Source organism: Chiloscyllium plagiosum, chromosome 9 (genome assembly GCF_004010195.1).
Source record: "Chiloscyllium plagiosum isolate BGI_BamShark_2017 chromosome 9, ASM401019v2, whole genome shotgun sequence".
Classification (NCBI taxonomy): Eukaryota; Metazoa; Chordata; class Chondrichthyes; order Orectolobiformes; family Hemiscylliidae; genus Chiloscyllium; species Chiloscyllium plagiosum.
The window spans coordinates 10,513,426-10,538,407 of NC_057718.1; the positions used below are offsets into that span (position 1 = coordinate 10,513,426).

At 41.6% G+C, this 24,982-nt stretch overlaps 1 protein-coding gene across 1 annotated transcript in view; it reads right to left on the reverse strand.

Annotated features, from left to right (window-relative positions):
• The window catches only part of ppm1g (protein phosphatase, Mg2+/Mn2+ dependent, 1G), a 46,003-nt gene that overhangs the window by 10,326 nt on the left and 10,695 nt on the right, over positions 1–24,982 (reverse strand). The window contains exons 2-5 of the mRNA XM_043695359.1: positions 21,194–21,263; positions 17,935–18,020; positions 11,969–12,095; positions 7,946–8,454 (exon numbers count right to left, since the gene is read on the reverse strand). Of these exons, the coding sequence (XP_043551294.1) occupies positions 7,946–8,454; positions 11,969–12,095; positions 17,935–18,020; positions 21,194–21,263 (792 nt within the window). The remainder of the gene's footprint in view (positions 1–7,945; positions 8,455–11,968; positions 12,096–17,934; positions 18,021–21,193; positions 21,264–24,982) is intronic.

Sequence of the window (24,982 nt, forward strand, 5' to 3'; positions counted from 1 at the left end):
ACCAGGAGTCACATACCAAGATTATGGAGTAGGCCATTGATTCCAAAACACTGAAAACTTTCAAAAAGGAGAGTTAGATGTAGCGCTTAGGGCTAAAGGATACAAGGAGTATAGGAAGAAAGCTGGGACAAGATGATCAGCCATGATCATACTGAATGGCAGAGCAGTCTCAAAAGGGCCAAATGGCCCACTCTTATTTCTTATATTTTTAAGTCTTAATAAACAGCATATATGGTGTTCCACAGGGATCGGTTCTGGGTCCTGTATGGTTTGTCATTTATGTAAATGATCTGGATGAGAACATGGAAGACATGGTTAATAAGTTTGCAGATGACACCAAAATTGGTGGCATAGTAGACAGTGAAGAAGGTTTTCTAAGATGACAAAGGGATCATGATCAATTGGATCAATGGGTTGAAAAATGGCCGATGGGAGTTCAATCTGGATAAATGAGGTCCTGTGTTTTGGTACAACAAACAAGAGTTGGGCTTAGGGAAAAGTGAGGACTGCAGATGCTGAGAGTGTGGTGCTGGAAAAACACAGCAGGTCAGGCAGCATCCGAGGAACAGGAGAATCGACGTTTTGGGCATAAGCCCTTCATCAGGAATAGTTGGGCTTATACAATTAATGGTAGAGCCTTGGGTTGTATTGTAGAAAACACAGCAGGTCAGGCAGCATCCGAGGAACAGGAGAATCGACGTTTTGGGCATAAGCCCTTCATCAGGGAATAGTTGGGCTTATACAATTAATGGTAGAGCCTTGGGTTGTATTGTAGAACAGAGGGATCTAGGAGTACAGATAGATAAGTCCTTGAAGTTAAAAAGGCATTTGGTATGCTTGCTTTCATTGCTTAGTCCTTCGATTATAGAAGATGGGAAGTCATGTTGAGCCTGTACAGGACATTGGTGAAGCCTCTTCTGGAATACTATGTCCAATTCTGATTGCCCAGTTATAGGAAGGATATTAAGCTGGAGAGGGTTCAGATGTTGCCAGGTATGGAAGGTTAGAGTTATAAAGAAAGGCTGGGACGTGTTTTACTGGAGCGTAGGAAGTTGAGAGGCGACTTAATAGAAGTTTATAAAGCAATGCGGGTTATAGTTAATGGTAGTTTTTTTCCCCTAGGATGGGAAATTACAAGACTGGGGGCACACTAAGGTGAGAGAAGGGAGAGATTTAAAACAGAAATGAGGGGCAAATTTGTTTTACACAGAGGGTAGTTCACATGTGGAATGAACTTTCTGATGTGAGCATAATTACAATTTTTAAAAGACATTTGGATAAAAACATGAACAGGAAAGGTTTGGAGGGACATGGACCAGGAGCAGGCAGGTGGGACTAGTTTAGTTTGGGATTATGTTTGGCATGGACTAGTTGGACTGAAGTGTCTGTTTCCATGTTGTGTGAACATGTCGTAAATTCTTTCTAATCTCAATTTCCTGCTTATAATTTATCTTACCTAATAAGTAACTACAATCTCTTTAAAAAGCGACATAGAGACTGATTCAATAGTTATAACATAGGAGCAGAATAAGGCCATTTGGCCCATCAAGTCTGCTTCTCAACCCCATTCTCCTGCTTTTCCTCCAACCACCTGTGACCCTTAATTCCCTTACCAATCAACAACTTATCTGTCGTAAATACACTCAATGACTGTCCTCCACAGACTTCTGCAGTAATGAGTTCCACAGACTACCCACTCCAGCTGTAGGAATTCCCCTTCACCTCAGTTCCGAAGGGTCACTCCTTCACTCAGAACCTGTGTCCTCAAATCGTAGTCTCTCCTATTAGCGAAAATATTTTCTCTATGTACACTTTATCCAGGCTTCTCGGTTTCAATCAGGTCCACCCCCATCCTTCTAAAGTCCATCAGCTACAGACCCAAGAATTCTAAACCGTTCAGGTGACAAACCCTTCATCCTCTGGATCATTCTTGTAAACCCCCTCTAGATCCCCTCAAATGGCAGCACATTCTTCCTTTCATATGGGACCCAAAACAGATCAGTATTTCAAATTCAACTGGTTATGGTTAACAATTCCACAAACCTAAGAACATTAAAGCTGTATACTACTAACCAATATCATTAAATGAATTACTTACCTTACCATAATTCAAAACATTTACCAAGTCACCTTTAGTCACACCTTAAATGAAGAAAGAACTAGCTTCTCAAGTCACTCCGCATAAATTTCACAACCTTAATAACATCCTGACTGGTTTGTACTGTATATACTCAAGTAATAATCAAATTTTAAAAGACTACTTTTTGAAGTTAATTTATGGGGTCAACTATTACATGGATACTACTTTTGAGGAGCTGAAATTCATACCATATCATTAGCAGAAGTCCAGTTAATCTCTAAACAAAGAAAAAAATGCAAATTACAGTAATTACCGGATAAAGACAATAGAAACAAAATGTATTACCAGTTGTAAGCTTTTATCTATACATACAAATGAAGTAGAAATATAGTACAGCTTTAAATCACAATCACTGGTACAGGTTACATCTTCAATTAAAGATGTCAAATACAGGTGGTACTAAAATACTGCAAAAATCACACTGTTCAATATCTTCACCACTGAATAAAAATTTCATAACTATCAGGATGAATGATATCTTCGTATGGATCCTTTTCATCATCTGTAGTTAGTGGTAGAACATCATCTGTTTCTTCTTCTTCATGTCATCCCGTAGATGATCTTCCTCTGTCCCACCCAATCCATTTGAAATTCCACATTTCTTGATTGATTTGGAAATAGCGCCAGCTTTCATTTCCTTCCATAAATCAACAATCCATTCTCAGATCAGTGGCAACGATGGAGCCCGCATACTGCCTCCTTTCGCATATATTTTTTCCAGTTACTTCGTTCTCATGGCCTTAAATGACATATTGATACCAACATCTATTGGTTGCAATACACTTGTAAGTTCACTGAGGATGTCAGTATTATGTGATTGGACGTTAACAACAACATTCTTCACTAAATGGGACTAAACTGGTCCCAGACGACTAAACTCTTTTCCTTATGTAGTCCAACAGGGTCATAAATTCCAAACTTCCTTCATCCATCTGGATGCATATGGATGACAAATTCTTTTGGAAATTTCCCCTTTGGTAAAGTTTCACTCTTAAAAACAGGCATCGGTTTTAACTTAGTGCCATCAGCCATATAAAGAACTAAAAGTAAACTTACTTTTCTCATGGCCAGTGTTCTCAACAATACGATTTTTTTCTCCTTTTTGGTTCACAGTCCCCGACATGTCCAGGGTCAGAGGAGTTTCATCTAGATTTCCAATGTGCAATAACTTGCAGCCTTTCTTCTGCCGATTTCGTATTACAAACTAACACCTTGTCTTTTACGATTTGGAGGTGTCAGTGTTGGATGGGGGTGGATAAAGTTAAAGTGTGATTTTTAATCTTAACTTTTTAGTTCAGCTTTTATGCAATCTTAGTTCTCTGAAGTGCTAGGTTATGTCTTCTCATGATCCTTGTGCACCATCCAGTACTTGTCTTAAAATTAGAAATGCCACCTTCTTTGATTTTTTCGTGCATGGATTTGGATGGCTTCATGACTAACACATCTTCCATTTTGATGATTTTCAAGTACCTACTTAGCAATGTTTTTCTCCAATCGTGGCCACTTGCTTGGTTTACTTCTGTTGGCACACTTTCATTTCAGCATTGTCTGAAGTTGGTTCGCTATCTTTCTCCAGTCACTCAAGTTTCTCTGAAACACAATTCTCTTGCTGCTACAGCTGTTTTCTCTGCAACTTCAATAACTTTCAGTTTAAACGCTGCTGTATTTTTTTTTGTTTTCTCCACAGGGCATTTTTACAAAAAAAAAAGAAATTTCAGAACTTCAACGAGTTATCCATGATGTGGAGGAGCTGATGTTGGAGTGGGATGGACATAGTTAAAAATCACAAGACCAGGTTATAGTCCAAAAGGTTTATTTGGAAGGACTAGCTTTCGGAATGCTGCTCCTTCATCAGGGAGTTGTGGTGAATAAGACACAACTCTTATAGCAAAAGATTACAGTGTCATAGAGTCATAGAGATGTCCAACCTGTCCATGCCGACCAGATATCCCAACCCAATCTAGTCCCACCTGCCAGCACCCGGCCCATATCCTTCCAAACCCCTCCTTTCATATACCCATACAAATGCCTCTTAAATGTTGCAATTGTACCTGCCTCCACCACATTCTCTGGCAGCTCATTCCATACCCGTACCACCCTCTACGTGAAAAAGTTGCCCCTTAGGTCTCTTTTATATCTTGCCCCTCTCACCCTAAACCTATGCCCTCTAGTTCTGGACTCCCCAACCCCAGGGAAAAGATTGTCTATTTATCCTATCCAAGCCCCTCATAATTTTGTAAACCTCTATAAAGGTCACCCCTCAACCTCCGACACTCTAGAGATACAGCCCCAGCCTATAGCTCAAATCCTCCAACCCTGGCAACATCCTTGTAAATCTTTCTGAACCTTTTCAAGTTTCACAACATCTTTCTGATAGGAAGGAGACCAGAATTGCAAGCAATATTCCAACAGTGGCCTAACCAATGTCCTGTATAGCCGCAACATGACCTCCCAACTCCTGTACTCAATATTCTGACTAATAAAGGAAAGCATACCAAACGCCGCCTTCACTGTCCTAGCTACCTGCGACTCCACTTTCAAGGAGCTATGAACCTGCACTCCAAGGTCTCTTTGTTCAGCCACACTCCCTAGGACCTTACCATTAAGTGCATAAGTCCTGCTAAGATTTGCTTTCCCAAAATGCAGCACCTCGCATTTATCTGAATTAAACTCCATCTGCCACTTCTCAGCCCAATTGGCCCATCTGGACCAGATCCTGTTGTAATCTGAGGTAACCCTCTTCGCTGTCCACTGCACCGCTAATTTTGGTGTCATCTGAAAACTTACTAACTGAATGATATATTGAAGAAACCTGGATTGTTGTTAAGTCTTTCAACTTTTAGAATGCTTCGGTTCATTAATATGTAAATCCCAGAATTTCACTTAAGTTACCTTCGAGATAACAAAGTTTTACAACAAAAGGTGACATTACACACATTTCCTTCTGAACAACAGCTGGTGCCAAAGAAGCAACTGTCTGGGGTATGACACAATGCACATCCTTATTGGATAGCTCAATAACTCAGACAGGTTTCCTTCAGTTCACAAACCATAGCATTCCTCATAGCTTTAGTGTGATGATCTCTGCACTCAACTTCAAAAGGCATGCAGTTTCTTTAGAACAAATGGATGGTTGCAATGAATTGTATTTTCAACCAAATGGGCAAATAAAATATCAAATTAAGCAAAGGTATCAGTCAACTGTACACCAATTTGTTCATATATAAGAAAGCATTGAACGCAGGACTCAAGACCATTTGGTCCTTCAATAAAGATCACGGTTGCTCAAGCTGTGGCCTGAATTTTCCATTTTCCTGTCTGCCTCTCCATAACCCTTCATCAAAGGCATCCAATAATCATTCAAGATAAGCAAGAGGAATAGGCTATTTGGCCACTGAACCTGCTCCTCATTTAGTAACACCACAGCTGATCTGATTGTAGCTTTCACATCACTGCCTTGCTTGTTCCCATAAATGTCAATTCCCTTGCCAAACAAAAATCTGCGCAACTCAACCTTTACTATATTGAAATAACCGCATTCTGTGGAATAGAATTCTAAAGACTAATAACCCACCGAGAGAACTTTTTTCATATCTTCTTCTCAAAAAGAGACCCATAACTTTTATGGTGTGCAAACAAGGAACCATGTAACCTTCCGCACATGTGCAGTTTATATGTGCAGAATCGCCCCTCGGATTGTGTAGCAAAAAACAAACATCAGTAGAACTATAATCGGGCAAAGGTTAGTGTTTTCAATTATATTTGGGCTGGGGAAGAAAACAAAAGAGGATGCTCAAGTCACAACACTGATTACAATATTTTAATAGTGCACCATATGATTTACAACATCCTGAGTTAATATTTTCATCAGGTTGTCTGACCTCAGCATAGAAAACAGAGTAGTTACTACCCTGTAATAAGTTGTTCAGTGACTTTTTTCTAAACTTAACAAAAATGAATTGCAATCAGAAAGAACTGTTTAAAATAAAACAGAGATTTACCATGATGGCTGGATAATTTCACAGTAAAGAATTTGATAGCTATAAAGAACTCTTTGTGTAACTATGGGCTCCTGCAATATGCAGATGATCAGGAGCCCAGGGGCTGTTGACAAGTGATGCTGATTAGTTCTGAGCTAACTGAGCAGGTTGAAACTGGAAATAAGTTACAGAAACAGAGACATAGAGGGAGAGACAAAAAGTCAGAAGTGTGTGCAGTTGTTCTCCCCTGCATAAGGTGCCAGTTCTCTGCCGTTAAAAAAACTCCACTTAACCTCACAGAAAACTGGTTACTTTTTCTGTAGCAGTTATTCGGAGCTGTGACTTTTCATTTGATAAATCAGACATTTGTACAAATGAACCATGCACTGTGTGTCTCTTACAAACGATTCAAAGCATTCAGAAAAGTCAACTAAACACCTACAACTTGACTAGCTAAAGTACCATTTCAACACAGGAATCAGGAATGAAAGACAACTGAACTGATTTTCCAGCTTTTCTACCTCGACCAATAATCAATTTTCTGTATTTATTTTCCTGAGTGCGTGCTTGTATAAGAAGGAGGTTGTAAGGGGATAAGACTTTTAGTTTTTAAAGAGTTACACACCAATGGTTTGTCTGTTTATCTGCAGCTATAGTCTAGTTACTTGTAATCAATAATTTGTGGCAAGTACAGAAATCTGACCAGTATTTTTTATCAGCTCAATCTGAAAGTCAGGTAAAATGAGGTACTGCATTTATCACAATTGTTATCGCCTCCTTTGGCACGTTTTGGCTGATCACACATGCACTGGTTCTATTACCTAGTGTCAATCACCTGCCTTTTGCCACATCCCTACTCACCATTTCTAATCAAATAATCATTCACTGCCCTCTTGAATCCCTTAACTGAAAGCATCCACCACATTTCCAGGCAGTACGAATGATAACCTACCTACAAGCAGTGTGAAAAAGGTTTTATCTTACATCACTATTACATTGTTTTCACATCACTTTAAATCTATACCTTTTTTTCCCTTTAACAAGCAGGAACAGCTTCGCCCTATTTACTCTGAACAGCCTACTCATGATTTTGAAAACCTCAATCAGATTTTCTCTCAGCCTTCTTCTCACCAAGTAGAACAGTTCCAACTTCTGCAATCCATCTTCATAACTTCTCATTCCTGACGCCATTCTTGTATATTGCTCAGCAGTCTCTGCAATGCACTGATATCTTTCTTACAGTTTGTGGCATCCACAACTGTGTAAAATGCTCTCAAGTCCAAAAAATTACCTTATACAAGTTCATCACCACCTCCCTGCACTTGCCCCTATTCATAAAGCTGTATGTTTTATTAGCTGCTCTCTTCACCTGTCCTGCCAACTTCAGTGACCTTGTGAACATATACACCCAGTTTCTACCACTCCGGCACCCTATTTAGAACTGTACCCCTATTTTATATTATGACCAAAGTGCATCACCTCAAACATCTGTGTATTGAACCTCAATTGACACCTATTCATCCATAACACCAACTTAGTAATGTTCAGGAAAACTACTGTTTTGAAAGATCATCAATTATGAGCACTCCAGCAACTTGGAAAAGCAGCTGTAGCATATCAGCATAACCTTAAACCCAAAAACACGAGGACAACATTGAGCAAACCTGCTAGTATCTCAGGGATTAAATACTCATGAGCAGACTGGCAGTCAAGACAGCTTCAACCCCTAACTCAAGCTCACACCTTCCTCACTTGCACTTATTTCTGAGGTCCAAAGAATGACAGCTTCTTCAAAATAAACTGTAAAAGGTAATGAAATAGCTACCTCTTCACTGTCTTCCTCTTCTGCTTCTTCAGATTCATCCTCGCTGTCCTCAAAGAAGACAGATTTAGCTGCTCGCTGTGATTTGGCAGATGATGAGCAGGACGGCCCAGCATCAACTGTGGATGATGACACAACAGCCTCTTCAGAGGTGCCTTTGCTGGCTTTGGCAGGTTCTTTGTCTGACCCAGATCCAGTAATGCTATCTCCACTTGCCAGTCCAGCTTCCTCACTTCCATAATCAGAACTTGAGGAGATTCCGACAGTCTCCCCCAATTTTCCATTTTTGCTCTTTTTCTCACCCATGCCTGCTTCACTGCTCTCCAACTCTCCATTAATCTCTTTTTCAGTTTTATTTGTCTCATCATCTTTAGGCAGAGGTTTCTTAACAGTGGGGGTAGTTTTGCTCTTTGAATGTTTGGCACTGTTCTGGTGTTGTCCATATCGAGTGAGTAACTCTTCAATTGTCATTGTAGCCTCTTCGTGTAAAAGTGCAGCCTCCTCATGGTCAACTGGAAAAAAATAAACAAAAAAAATTTTGTTGATCTATTATGGGGTGGATGTATCTTACCAACTAAATAGCTTTAGGGAGTTATCACTAACATACTGGAAAGGGAAAGAATGCTTTTACCAGACCTGTACACTCATAACCTGATCCACATATGAAATATCTCCTAACTAAAGGATCAAACCTAAAAGTTTTTACAACAATTCATACACAAAGTTATTTAATAAAATTCTCATGCCTGATGGAATCCATGAATAAAATTTTCCCTGTTCTTTTCCATTTCGAGTTCATACCTATTTCAAAACCTCTTTTAGTTTCTCCGGTGTTGTGGATTTGTAGGATATCTTTCACTATCAAATTTAGTTGTGACAAATAGGTCTTTTCAGAAGTAATAAACAACCTGCATAAAAAAGGTAACCTGTCCATGTGGATTTCCAGAAGACAGCTGAAAAGATGCCACAAAGATACTACACAAAATGAGAACTCATAGTACAGGAGTAACATTGTTACAGATAGAGAATTGGTTTGTTAACAGTAAAGAGATGGAATAAAATGGATCAAGTTGGCAACACAGTTAAAAGTCAAATGCCAGAGATCAGGGATAGTTATTTACACAGTCTATATTAATGTGAGGAAAATACATATGTAACCTAATGCTCACCAATCTGCCTGCCACAGATGCATCTATGACAATATTGATAAGAGTGATTGTCATATTTCTTGTGGAGATGAAATCTGGCTTCACATTGATAATAACTTACATTTGTTGTGGGTATGTTCGCTGAGCTGGGAATTTGGTTAGCAATGTTTTTATTGATTGGACTCCATCAATCAACACATTGACCGAGACCCAACTTGACCACTGCTACAAACAACTGAAACCGGCAACTGGAAACAGCAGGAACAAAATCAAATAAATTCCAACTGACCAGTAAAGTGGCGCTTCACAGGAGGCTCCACAGCTCTGAGGATGTCACTGAGAAAGGAGACAAAACACTTGCAAACCAAATTCCCAGCTCGGCGAACATACCCATAACAACTGCAAACGGCAAGTGAGCGACAATTCTTTACACAAACTTTGAGTATCTTACACCATGTTCTGTGACACTACCATAGGGCTAAATGGGACAGACATTGACCAGATTTAGCAACTCAAATCTGGGTAATCATGAGGTGCTGTGGACCATCAGTACAGTATCATACCCCAACATCTAAATCGTCATGGCCTGGCAACAAGCCAGGGATCAATCTAGTTCAAAGATGACTGCAGAAAGGTATGCCAGAAGCAGACATATATAAAAATGAATGGACAATCTGGAGAAATTACAAAATAAGACGACTCCGAGCATAAGCAGCAACTGATAGACAGTGTTAAGCAATTTCACAACCAACTCTGCACTCCTGCCACATCCAGTCAATTTACTGGAGGAGCGATTCCACAAACATCCCCATCAGACCAAAAGATAAGGCTGAACATAATCGCAACAATCTTCAGATGAAAGTACAGTGGATGATCAAACTTGCCTCCTCCAAAAGCCCACTACATCACAGATGATTATTTAGTTAACTTGATTCACTCCACGTGTTATTAGGAAATGGTTGGAGACACTGGATACTGCAAAAGCTGCGAGTCCTGACAATACTCCAGCAACAGTACTGAAGAGTTATGCCCCAGAACAGCTGCAGCAGTGGACAAGCTGTTCCAGTACAGCTAAAACACTGGCAGCTTCTCAACAATGTATGCAATATCCCAGGTATGTCCTGTATTCAAAAAACTGGACAAATTTACTGATTTACTTAGGATCATCAGTAAAGTGATAGAACATGTCATTATCAGGGCCAACAAGAAGCACCCGCATACAGACGTCCAGTTTGGGTTCCGCCAGGGCCATTTAGCTTCTGACCTCATTACAGCCTTGATTCAAACACAAAAAACCTGAATTCCAGAAGGGAAGTGAGTAACAGCTCCTGACATCAAGTGGGGCATCAACCAAGTAGGGCATCAAGGAGCTGCAGGAAAACCAGAATCAATCTGAATCGGGGGGCAAACTATTGGTTGGAGTCATACTTGGCATATAGGAAGACAGATACGTTTGGAGACCAGTCATCACAGCTGCAGGAATTCCTCAGGTGGCATCCTAGGCCTTTCCTCCACCATAAAGTCAGACGTGGGAATGTTGATGATTGCACAATGTTCCGCACCATATGCAATCCCTCAGAAACTGAAGCATTCCATGTCTAAATGCAAAAAGAATTGGACAATATCCAGGCTTTGGCTGAAATGGGGGAATTATCATACCACACAAATGCCAGACAATGATCATCTCAAATAAGAGACTATCTAACCACAGTGACTGAAAGAACAGATTGAAGTCTATTAATACTTAAGTAATTCACCTCCTGACTCCTTAAAGCCTGTCCACCATCAACAAGGCACAAGTCAGGAATGTGACAGAATACTCAACATGGCTGGATGCGGTTTAGCTCCAACAACACTGAAGAAGCTTGTCACTACCTGGGACGAAGCAACCCGATTGATTTGCAACACATCCACAAACATTCAGTCACTGCTCAATCGCAACAAGGTGTACTGTGTACAAGATGCACTGTGGAAAGTCAAAGATCCTAAGACAGAACCTTTCAAATCCATTACCACGTCCAGCTAGAAGGACAAGGGCAGCAGGTACATGGGAACACCACAAACTGCAGGTTCACCTCCAAGGCACTCACCAACCTGACTGGATATATATCATCGTCCCTTCATGGTCACTGGGTCACAAGATCCTGGAATTTCCTCCCGAATGGCATTATGGGTTTACCAGCTCTCCATCAGGCAATCACGCATGGGCAATAAATGCTGGCACAGCCAATAATGCCCACATCCCATAAATGAAATAAAAACAAAATTACTGAGACTAGGATACCATATAAATTTGCCGACGACAAACTTGGATAAATATAGTAAGTTGTGAATAGGATATAAAGATGGCTGCACAGGGACATACAAGATGCATAGTAGTGAGGGAGGATTAATGACATGGTAGAAAACAAGAATAAAAATACAATTATAATCAGTTGTACATTTCTAGGGAATAACTGGTTTGCTTTAAATCAAATAACAAGGCACCCAACCAAAACTGAATTCTTTACATTGTTCATGCATTCTGGACCCTGACAACCAGTAAACAGAACTCAATTCAATCCACTTATCTGTTTTATGGGATGTGGGCACTGATCAACATTTATTGCTGATTCCAATTTGCATGAAATGGTGTTGGTGAGTAGCCTTCATTAACTACTGTAGTCTATGTGGTAACAGTGGCACTCAGACGGCTGCTAACGGAGGGAGTTCCAGGATTACTTACAATGAAGAAATGGTGACGCATATCCAAGTCAGGACGGCAAGTGGCTAGCAAGAGATCCTGCAGATGACTGCAACAGGGTATCACTTTTTGTGGAATTTAAATTGTGTGTAATCAGGTCCCACTCCACTTAAAATCAGATTACTTTCAGCTTACCATCATCTTCGTCAGCAACTTTCTCGCCATCATCCTCCTGAGGTCGGCCTGCGATCTGGGCAAGTTCCTTGATTACCATCTCCTCTGTGAGCTTGCTATCTATGGACAGAAAGGCATCCTCCAGTGCCTTGAATTCAAAAAGGTAAAGAAAAAATTAGATTAGATTAGATTCTCTACAGTGTGGAAACAGGCTCTTTGGCCCACCAAGTCCACACTGACCCACCGAAGAGTAACCCAGCCAGACCCGCTTCCCTCTGACTAATGCACCTAACACCATGGGCCATTTAGCATGGCCAATTCACCTGACCTGCACATCTTCGGACTGTGGGAGGAAACCGGAGCAGACACGAGGAGAATGTGCAAACTCCACACAGACAGTCGCCAGAGGCTGGAACTGAACCTGGGACCCTGATGCTGTGAGGCAGCAGTGCTAACCACTGTGCTGCTCCATCTTAATGTTAAATTAGGGGTTTTGAATACTAATCACAAGAAAAAGAATAGCGAATATAATTGGACATGGGGTTGCACTGGAAGAGGAAAATCACAAAACCTGTACTCAAACCATAACTGCTTCTCATGCAACCTCTTTGGAGTATTACACTTAAAAAAGAACAACCTAAAATTCAACACAAACTACTCCTGTGCACTATTAACAGTTAACTCAGAGGATAGTAGTGAGCAAGTAGCATCAATTTGATTTAATTGCTACTGTGTTAGAAGGCTGATGTTCAAGATCAACTCTAGATTTCACAGCGAAATAAAAGCTGACACTTGCAGTTCGCCTCATAAGATCCCTCAAAGTGGACTGTAACGACCTTTCATTTTGAAAACAAAGAAGTCCCCTCATATCTGGGCCAACTCCAACCCTCAGACCAATAGCAGTCAAACAATAAATTGGTTATTCATCTGTTTGGCTGTTTGTGTGCCCACAGATGATGTTATAGATCATGAAATAATAGTCATCACTGTTTTGTCAATAATAATGATCAGCTATTATGTAAAAGGCATCACATAAATCCAAGATCTTTCAATGCTGTGTTGACTTCTTAACTAGAAGAATGCAGTTTTTCAAAAAAATCACTTGTAACAAAAAATGGAGCAATGTTTTCAAAGGTAATTTTTTTCCCCCCACAAATGACAGAGGCCTTAAATAATTCCAAGTTGGGAGTAGATAATATTACAGCTGCAATCTGACTTCCAAATAATTAGAAACAAAAACCTTGTAAACAACGTGCCCGTTCTTTGGAAACTGCCATGAGAGCAACTATACAACTATAAGTGCATTTACGTGACAAACTATCCCAATACATTTCACAGCAGCATTATAAAGCAAGACATGAAATGGTGTCACATTCCTACAGCATTACCGAATTATGCTCGGACAAAAAGTTACAAAAGAAAAAACACTGGTCTTGGGATTGAAACACGACAGTGCTTCACTCTGAGTAAGGGGGAAAACATGCAAATTATTCAGATTTCTTAAATTGACAACCATATTGAGGCCACCCTTAATGAGTTTAAGTAGCTCTTCAGCATCACCTGGTGGAAGAAATAAGAAGCTGCCAGAACTGAAAAATGTTGGACAAATGGCTTTACAGGCTTAAAAAACCATGCTCCTTCACATTTGCTCAAAAGTATCATTTCCTCCCTTTTAGATTGTCTGGCTACATACTATTCCCACCTGCACCAGTTTGGTTTCTTGCCCCTCCTTTGTGTCACAAGAGTTGACTGCTCAGGTAATCCATTCCTTTATCACCCACACTAGATATTAAGTTAACCTTTGCATTCAAGACAAGGTCCCTCAACATCAGGGAATGCAAGGGTTTTCCATTTTGACGCTGGGTCCAAACATTTAGACACTTAAAACTTGCCAAAAGTCAAACCCAAATCCCTAAAGATAGTAAACCCAGCCACCTTCTTAACATTCAGCATAATCAAAGTTGAGACAAATACCCAAAGAGCATCCCCAAAAACTAGGAGGGAAACAAAACTATCGTCAACAAACTAAATGGAGATTACTACAATCAGGTCCTGATATTTGTCATGAACTGAGAGTTTAAGAAATTTGTAGAGGTCAATTCCCAATCCTTAAATAACTCCACTTCTTCCCACACCTTTGCACAAAAAGTGTCATAATGCACATGCAACACAATTGGATACTTCCTGCATAATGCTTTCATCTGGGGAGTGTTGCTGAACAAAAAGACATGGGTGTGCAAATGCACAGTTCTTTGAAAGTGGAGTTGGTGAAGGTGGCACTTGGCACACTGGCCTTCATTGGTCAACGCATTTAGTATAGGAATTGGGACAACATGTTAAGACTCCACAGACGCTGGTAAGGCCATTTTTAGAATACTGCCTTCAATTCCGGTCTCCCTGCTACAGGGAAGATGTTGTTAAACTTGAATGGATTCAAAAGATGATTCTGGGTAATCCAAGATGGAAGACGGAGAAAAACTTGCGGCTGTAAGAGCTGCTGCTTTTTTTGAGGTATTTTCAGTGTTGGAGGTGATTTCTTTGAATTCTGGGAGTAACATATACTGTTTTATATGATGTTGCATTGCTTTGGAACTTTGGGGTAAAAAGATCAAAACAACAACACGTTTAAAAGGAGGAGGCAGAAAAATAGGCAGCGACCACATGGTCAGTGAGGGAGAGAGAGACACAAAGAAACCTACACTGCCGCATTCCTAACTGACACAGCAGTGAATCTGCACAGTTATTGCCTTTGCTGTTTGAATCCATGTATCTCTGGACAACGGAGGGCATATAGGGAAAATTAACAAACAGTGAAATTCACAGTTGACCTTGGAGGAATCTGTGTGGAAGAGCTCACAGTACAGGAACAGATAAGTGCATAGATTTTAAGTGTAACCCTGCTACAATAGTGAGTACAGTCGGTTCTTTCTTGACTATGTTTTATTTTACTGTGGAGAAGGACATGGAAGACAGAATGTGGGGAAATAGTTGGTGATATTTTGAAACATGTCCGTAGTATAAAGGTGGTGGTGCTGGATGAATTGAAATGCATAAAAGTGGATGAATCCCCAGGACCTGATCAGGTGTACCCTAGAATTCTGAGAAGCCAGGGAAGTGATTGCTGGGCTCCTTGCTGAGATATTTGTCTCATCGATAGTCACAGGTGAGGTGCCGGAAGACTGGAGGTTGGCTAACGTGGTGCCACTGTTTAAGAAAGGTGGTAACGACAAGCCAGGGAACTATAGACTGGTGAGCCCTGACATCAGTAGTGGGCAAGTTGTTGTAAGGAATCCTGAAGGACAGAATTTACATATATTTGGAAAGGCAAGGACTGATTAGGGATAGTCAATATGGCTTTGTGCGTGGGGAATCATGTCTCATTTTTGAAGGACTAACAAAGAGGATTGATGAGGGCAAAGCGATGGACGTGATCTTTACGGACTTCAATAAGGCATTTGACAAGGTTCCTCATAGCCAACTGTTTAGCGAGGTTAGATCTCAAGGAATGCAGGGAGAAGGAGCCATTTGGATACAGAACTGGCTCAGAGGTAGAAGACAGACGGTGGCTTTTCAGACTGGAGGCCTGTGACCAGTGGTGTGCCACAAGGATTGGTGCTGGGTCGACTGCTTTTTGTCATTTATACAAATGGTTTGGATGTGAGCATAAGATGTATAGTTAATAAGTTTGCAGGTGACACCAAAATTGGAGGTGTTATGGACAGTGAATATTACTGCAGAATATAACGGGATCTTGACCAGATGGGCCAAAGGGCTGAGAAGTGGCAGATGCAGCTTAATTTAGATAAAAGCGAGGTGCTGCATTTTGGAAAAGCAAATCAGAGCAGGACTTATACACTTAATTGTAAAGTCCTAGGGAGTGTTGCTAAACAAAGAGACCTTGGAGTGCAGGTTCATAGTTCCTCGAATGTGGAGTTGCAGGTAGATAGCATAGTGAAGACAGCGTTTGGTATGCTTTCCTGTATTGATCAGAGCATTGAGTATAGGAGTTGGGAGGCCAGGTTGTGGCTGTACAGGACATTGGTTAGGCCACTTTTGGAATATTGTGTGCAATTCTCATCTCCTTGCTATTGGAAGAATGTTGTGAAACTTGAAAGTGTTCAGAAAAGATTTACAAGCATGTTGCCAGGATTGGAGGATTTGAGCTATTGGGAAAGACTGACACTGTTTTACCTGGAGCATTGGAAGCTGACCTTAGAGGTTTACAAAATTATGAGGGGCATGGATAGGATAAATAGACATGGTATTTTCCCTGCGGTAGAAAAGTCCTGAACTAGAGGGAGCACAGGTTTAGGAAGAGTGGAAAGACTTAAAAGAGACCCAAGGGGCAACTTTTTCATGCAGGGGGTGGTGCATGCATCAAATGAGCTGCCAGAGGAAGTGGTGAAGGCTGGTACAAATGTAGCACTTAAAGGTATCTGGATGGGTATATGAAGAGAAAGGGTTTAGACGGATATGGGCAGAATGTTGCAAATGGGACTAGATTAGGTTAGGATGGACGGGTTTGACCAAAAGGTCTGTTTCTGTGCTGTACGTCTCTATGACTAAAATATTTGGGTGTCATAGAGTGCGTTTTGTAATGGGTCTTGGGGACTGAGATTAAGATGGATCTGGTATCCCTCCTTTTGGGCTTGCCAAATCTCACTTCTTTGGACAAGCATGGGAAGCAACTGTTTAATATTCTTTCATTCTGTGCAAGGAAGAACATTATAGTGAGCTGGGTATCAGAGAATCCCCCGGGACTTTTGGGGAGGTGTAATTATTTATGGAGCACATCCCCCTGGATTTCCTTAAGCGTATGGTGCACCAGAAAACGGAACTGTTTTACAGAACATGGCGACTCTTCCTGAATTATTTAGACACAGACATGTCAGCTATATTGGTCAGTGCCTTTGTGTGGTCATGAGGGCTATGTCTGCTGGTGTGGGGTGCCCGGCAGGCAGAGTCCCGAACAAATACGGTATGCCTACTGATGTTCCCGGTGGTGGGGAGCTTTGGTTGGATTGCACTGAGTGTGTTAACTTAACTGAATGTAATTTAATTTACTTTGGTTTAACTTTGTTTAATTTAGATTTTTTTTAGTTATTTATTTAATTGTAGTTTTTGTAGGTTTTTTTCTCTCTCTCCTCAGTGGTTTGTAGAGTAAAGTAGCAGTTTGTTTACGGTTATTGTTGTTATAAGGTTACTGCTTTGTAGTGATTTTGTAAAGAATTTAAAATCCCTTTTTCTCAATAAAAGTATTTACAAAAATAAAAAAGGATGTTGCCTGGATCTGAGAGTTTGAGGTGTAGAGAAGGACTGAATAGCATGGGGCTTTTTCCCTGGAGCTTTGGAGGCTGAACAGTGATCTTGTAGATGCTTATAAAACAAAGAGGCATGGATAAGGTGAAGAGCCAAGGTGTTTTTTTCCCCCAGGATAGGGGAGTCTAAAATTGGAGAGCATAGGGGAAAGATTTAAAAAAGGACCTGAGGGACAAATTTTTCACAAAGGTTGGTGTGTGTATGAACAAAGTGCCAGAGGAAGCAGTGGAGGCTGGTACAATTACAATATTTAAAAGACACCTGGATAGGTAGATGAATAGGAAGGGTTTAGATGGATATGGACCAAGTGTTGGCAAATGGAAGTAGATTAATTTAGCATATATGGTTGGCATGGATGTGTTAGACTGAAGGGTCTGTTTCCACACTGTATGATTCTGGGAGGGTATCTGTGCAGGTTCCAGAGATGTATCAAATCCAGCTTCATTTTCCCAGAATCTGCACCACAAGTTATTCTCTCTCAGCATTTTTTACTGAGAGTCAGTGGAAAACCTGTGTTTTTAGAATTTGGCATCAAAATCAAGTTAAATTGAGAGAAACCAACTTTCCAGAAATCAAGCATCCCAGATGGTTTATCTTATATCTGACCTAGTCTATCGATGAATGCTTTGCTCTGTCAACCATATAAATTCCAACTCCAAAAGTCATACCTTCTGCAATTTTCCATTCCGATAGGCCTGTTGGTTCTTAATAACATCAGGCAGGTACTTCGCACAATACAGTGCCACTTCTTCACCTGGAAGAAGTAAATTCAGGACATGAATTCAGACCAACTTATAATTTATTCCTTGAAAACATGAATTCAACAGTGACTGAGGAAATACACAGTAGTTGAGAGTTGGAAGAAAAGAACATGACATAACCTGGTGTTGTGTGATTTTTTAACTTTGTACACCCTAGTCCAACACCAGCATCTCCAAATCATGACATTTTGGATTATTAAGGAAGTCAGTTTTTTTTAAAATTCAGTCATGGGATGAGGGAGTCACTAGCCAGGCCACTATTTATTACCCAGAGGGCAGTTAAGAGTCAACTCCATTGCTCTGGGTCTGGAATCACAGGTACACATTACCAGGTAAGGATGGCAGTTTCCTTCCCTAAAAGGACATTAGTGAACCAGTTGGGTTTATCCAACAATTGACAATGTATTCATGGTCATCATTAAGACTTGATTCCAGAATTTGTTTTGTATTGAATTCAAATTCCACCATCAGCCATGGCAGAATTTGAACTTAGGTTCCCAGGACATTGCTGGGGTCTCTGGATTAATAGTGATAATACCACTAAGCCATTGCCTACAGAGTAATCAAGTTGCAATGGTAAAACCATGGCTATACATTTCAACAATGTTGGCAACCAAGCAAGTAATATGGACTTAAATGTAGGGTTTGAAATTCAGGCTTGGCTGAGCAGGACACCAAAGTCAAAGTCAAAGTCAAACAGCTGTGTATGTGTGGGGTCCACAAGCAGGAGTATTGTGAATCAGACAGAAGAGGCTCTTCTGCCCAAAGTCCATACTGCTGATAATATACTATCTATACTTGTCCTACTTTCCCATATTAGATGCAAAGCCATGAATAAGAATTTCAAGTGCTCATCCAAGCACTTTTTAAAGGTTGAAAGGTTTCCCATCTCAACATCTCTGGCATGGAGGGTCTGGCACGACACTCTGGGAAATGGTTTTCCCCAAATCCCCTCGAAACATCCTGCCTTTCAGTTTACAATTATGCCCCCTTGTTACTGACACTTCAACTGAAAGTGAACAGTTGTCTTCTATCTGCCCTGTACATGTCCCTCAAATCTTATACGGCTCATTCCTGAAGAAGGGCCTGTGCCCGAAACGTCGAATCTCCTGTTCCCTGGATGCTGCCTGACCTGCTGTGCTGTTCCAGCAATAAAGTTTCAACCTCAAATCTTATACACCTCAATCAGGTGCCCCTCATCCTTCTCTGCTCTGAAAACAACCCAAGCTTATCCAGCTGGTCTTCATAGCTCAAACACTCCATCCCAGGCCAAATCCAGGTGAATTTCCTTTGCATCCCCTCCAGCACAATCATATCCTTCCTCCAGTGTGGTGACCAGGACTGCACACAGTATGCCAGTTGCAGCTTAACCAAAGTTCTGTGCAGCTCCAATAAAACTCAATACTTTTGTAATCTATAGCTGATAAAGGCAACTGTCCCTTTTGCCTTCTTAATTATCCCACTAATTTGCGCTACACCTTCAGGGATCTGTGGACAGGCACCCAATTCATGAGGATATTTCCCTTGACTCATTCCTTCTTCCAAAGAGCATCATCTCATATTTACCATGGTTAAATTCTATCTGCCACTGATCTGCCCATCTGACCAGCCCACTTATATACTTACTGTCAATCAATCAGGGAATCTTTGTCATCTTCAAGCTGATTTAGGATTGGCCTCGCCACCCTCCCACCACACACACACACACACACACACACACACACACACACACACACACACACACACACAGTGCAATTTCAGGAGGACACAACAGAATGGCTTACATCTTGATAACATTGAGCAGCAGGAAGTATTCATTAGATTGTTCACTCACTATCATGAAGACAAAGATTTCGTAGAGAAATATCTGTTTGCCAGTGTGAAAACGAGGATGAAGCCAGGTGGGATTATAATTACAGAGGGGAATCCATCATTGCAGGCAAATTTTTTTTGTTAAAAATTTAAATTTGCGACATGTGTGAAGATACCATATGGTTTGTCAGCGGTTTAAAGGAAAAAGAAAATTACCCTTTCAGATGTTCTAATGGAGTATTCAGTGCTTAAATGCACCTTTTTTTGAGAAAGGTGCTCCTCAAACAACTGAGTTTTTGAATTCCATGTTTACAGCTACAAAATATTCAAAATTAGCTAACAGTCAATTTTTAGAACGATAGATGAATAAGTTCACAGAAATTACCAGCGATATGAGTATGCATGGGCTTAGCAACAGATCAAAACCACCAGGTTTCAGCATTTAAGTTCTGAACATTTTATTTGTACAGAAGACCTGAATGTTAAAAAACTGAACCATTACATTTTCCACTTCCAACAACACTGAATTAGCGAGCCCACGATATTAACCTATGTCATAGAAAGCCATTTTGAAAGTTACTTGAAACTATAAAGATTCCAGTCAATCAGGAGACAAAGTATCAAGCACAAAACCACTTCACTTAAACTACCTATAAAATGAGTTACTTTTTAAATTTATTTGCAAACACAGACATTCAATAAAGCAAACAGTAAATCATTACGACTGCTTAAAGTAGTCAATTGGCTTGTCAGCAAAAGTTTGTAACATAACAACTTGAAATGATGGTGTCTTGCAATGTGCAAGACACCCACTTATGTATCACAGAAAATTCATGTGCATTGGCAGTTTAGTCCAATTCATAAGATGGAAGAAGGTAGAAGAATCACTCTCAAGACATGCACTGTATTTAACCAGGTACACTACTGATTGAAGAGCTGCAAGCAAGTGACAAAAGAAAAAAAAATACAGACAAATATGGACATATTTCAATTACTTGGGCAAGGCAGAAAGGAATTTTCCAAATTATACTTTTCTCGTGTCTCCCCAAGAGATTACATCAGCGGAAGAATGGCATAGCAAGTGTCTTGTCATTATGCATCAAGCACAGTAACAACTCATTTTCAAGTTTGTATCAACCAATGCAGACTATAACAAATCAACTTAGTGTGATCTTGCAGATAGGGAATCAAGACGAACTGCAATTTTCAGGTGAAACTGGAGAGCAGGGCTTGCAAATGTGTATTATAACCCATTTTGAGTAAAAAGAAATACTGATACCCATGCTCACATAAGCACACTCTTAAATAAATGAACGTGTTAGCAAAATGACTTCCGGCGCTCATGTTCTCCTACCTCCATGTCCATCATAAACTGCAAACATTGCAGTATCTTCATCCAATTCCGGGATACAGTTGTGTGCATCCTGAAAAACAAATTCATAATAAATTTTAATTTGTACAATTACCTGAACAATGACCTTCCACGCTTCATTAAGCGTCATCATTTATTCCGAAACTTGCTACCTTCAACAGATTACTGCCGAGTGTGCTGCTGGGAAAGCATAGCATCGAGGTGAAGGAGGATCGACATTTCGGGCATATGCTCTTCATCAGGAATGAGGCTTGTGGGCAGGGGCTGAGAGATAAATTGGGGGGGGGGGGCGGTAACTGAGAAAGCGATAGGTGGATGAAGGTGATAGGTCGGGGGAATGAGGCAACTGTTGAAATCTATATTTATCCCGTGTGGTTGCAGGGTCCCAAGGAGAAACATAAGGCATTCTTCCTCCAGGCATCAGGTGGTAACGATTTGGTGGTGGAGGTGACCCAGGACCTTCATGTCCTTGATGGAGTGGGAGGGGAAGTTGAAGCGTTCAGCCACGGGGCGTTGGGTTTGTCGGTGCCGGTGTCCCAGAGATGTTCTCTGGGACGATCCGCAAGAAGGCGTCCTGTCTCCCCAATGTAGAGACGACCACACCGGGTGCAACGGATGCAGTACGTGACATTGGTAGAGGTTCAGGTGAATTTCTCATGGATGTGGAAGGATCCTGTGGGGCCTTGAACAGAGGTGAGGGGAGTGGTATGGGCGCAGGTTTTGCACTTCCTGCGGTGGCAGGGAAAGGTGCCAGGAGTAGGGCGTGGACTGGTGGGGGACATGGACCAGACAAGGGAGTCGTGGAGAGAATGGTCTCTCCGGAACGCTGATAGGGTTAGGGAGGGAAATATATCTTTGGTGGCGGAAGATAATGCAACATATGCAGAGGTTGGTGGGTGACAGGTGAGAACTGGGAGGGTTCTGTCCTTGTTGCGTTAGGAGGGGCGGGGTTCAAGGGCTCTGGAGCATGAAGTTGGAGGCAATGTGCTGTAGGGCATCGTCAACCACGTGGGAAGGGAAGGGAAGTTGCAATCATGGAAGTAGTACGCTAATTGGGATTCTATGGTGGAATGGGTCATCCTGGGAACATAGGCGGCAGAGGTGGAGAAATTGGCAATAAGGGATGGCCATTGTACAGGAGGTAGGGCGGAAGGTGGTGTAGTCTAGGTAGCTGTGGGCTTGTAGTAGATGTCTGTGGTTAGTCGGTCGCTGGAGATGGTGCTGGAGAGTCCAGGAAGAGGAGGGAGGTACCAAAATCGTCCAGGTGAATTTAAGGTCGGAGTGGAAGGTGTTGGTAAAGTTGATGAACTGTTCAACCTCCTCGTGGTAGCACAAGGCAGCGCCAATACAATCATCAGTGTAGCGGAGGAACAGGTGGGGGGGGGGGTGGCTGCCGGTGTAATTGTGGAAGATGGACTGTTCCACATATCTGACAAACAGGCAGACATATCTGGGTCCCATGTGGATGCCCATGGCTACCCCTTTGGTTTGGAGGAAGTGGGAGGATTGGAAGGAGAAGTTGTTGAGGGTGACGACCAGTTCAGCAGGCGGATGAGGGTGGAAGGGTACTGGTTGGGACAGCATTAGAGGACGAAATGGAGGGCTTGGAGAGTACCGTCATAGTCGATCGATGTCTACAGGGACTGGATGTCCACGGTGAAGATGAGGCGTTGGGGGCCAGGGAAACGAAAATCCTGGAGGAAGAGAAGGGCTTGGGTGGTGTCATAAACGTAGGTGGGGACTTCCTGGACTAAGGGGGACAGGACGGTGTCGAGGTAGGAAGAGACGGGTTCAGTGAGACAGACACCGGCTGAGACAATGGGTCGACTGGGGCAGTCAGATTTGTGAATCTTAGGAAGGAAGTAGAATCAGGCAGTGCGAGGTTGACTGACAATAAAGTTGGAGCCTGTGGGTGGGAGATCCCCAGAGGTGATGAGGTTGTGTTTGGTCTGGGAGATGATGGTTTGGTGATGGGAGGTGAGGACGTGATCAAGGGGGCAGTCGGAGGTGGTTCTGCAAGTTTATCTCTGGCTTCAGTGGTGTAGAGGTTAGTGAGCCAGACTACAACTGCACCACCCTGGTTTGCGGATTTGATGGTGAGGGTGACGTTGCAGCAGAGGGAGTGGAGGGCTGTGCTTTGTGAGGGTGAGAGTTTGGAGTGGGTGGAAGGTTGAGCTGGTCGATGTCACGGCGACAGTTTGAAATTAAGAGGTCAAGGAGTGGTTACAGGCCAGCACAGGGTGTCCAGGTGGATAGGGTGTGTTGGAGGCAGGAGAAGGAGTCCTCAGTGGATGGGCAGGCGGGTGTCCTGGTTGAAAATGTCAGCCTGGAGGCGGAGGAAGAAATGTTCAAGGTCGCAGTGTGTGTCAAATTTATTTATCTGGGAGCATAGAGGAATAAAGGTGAGGCCTTTGCTGAGGACTAAATATTTGTCCTCAGAGAGGGGGAGGTCTGGGGAAATGGTGAACACTTCAACAGATTACCTCCTTGCAAAAAAAAATCAAGAGCAGACCCAAATGGCCCACTGTTGCTCCCATATTCTGAGTTATAATGGATTACTTATCATGAAATTCCCAGCCTTTGGACGGATTTTATTGCCTTTTTGTCAACTACCTCAGTCGTCCTAATTACGACAAACAGTTTTAGTCCTCACAGCATAAATATCTTCAAATTATCTTTTGAATGTCATGCAAATACATACAATAATGAAATGAACTATAGATGACAAACTTGTTTGCTCAGTCCATTAAGGATTTTTCTTTCAAAATGCAAATGAAGCAGAGAAACTAATTCTGCAAATTTGTACAGGTCCTCATGATTTGACCTTTTTTCAAAACTTGATCCTCCTTAGCCTTCAGGTAATTCATGGATTCTGCTTTCATATAAAGAGAAGTACAAATACGACTCCAACAACTTTCAAACTCAACACATCCATGGTAAAGAAATCCATTTGAGTGGTACTCTACTGTTAGGTTGATAAGTCCCTGGGGCCTGATGGTCTACATCCCAGGGTACTGAAGGAGGTGGCTCGAGAAATCGTGGATGCGTTGGTGATTATTTTCCAGAGTTCGATAGATTCGGGATCAGTTCCTGCGGATTGGAGGGTGGCTAATGTTGTACCACTTTTTAAGAAAGGTGGGAGAGAGAAAGCAGGAAATTATAGACCAGTTAGTCTGACTTCAGTGGTGGGAAAGATGCTTGAGTCTATTATAAAGGATGAAATTACAACACATCTGGATAGTAGTAACAGGATAGGTCGAGTCAGCATGGATTTATGAAGGGGAAATCATGCTTGACTAATCTTCTGGAATTTTTTGAGGATTTAATTCTGAAGATGGACGAGGGAGATCCAGTAGATATAGTGTACCTGGACTTTTAGAAAGCGTTTGATAAAATCCCACATAGGAGGTTAAAAGGTGACTAAACAGGTAGATGAGGGTAAAGCCGTTGATGTGGCGCATGTGGGGTACCGCAGGGATCAATGCTGGGACCGCAGCTTTTTACAATATATATTATTGATATAGAAGATGGTATTAGTAATAACATTAGCAAATTTGCTGATGATACTAAGCTGGGTGGCAGGGTGAAATGTGAGGAGGATGTTACAGGGTAACCATGACAAGTTAGGTGAGTGGTCAGATGCATGGCAGATGCAGTTTAATGTGGATAAATGTATGGTTATCCACTTTGGTGGCAAGAACAGGAAGGCAGATTACTACCTAAATGGAATCAATTTAGGTAAAGGGGCAGTACAGAGAGATCTGGGTGTTC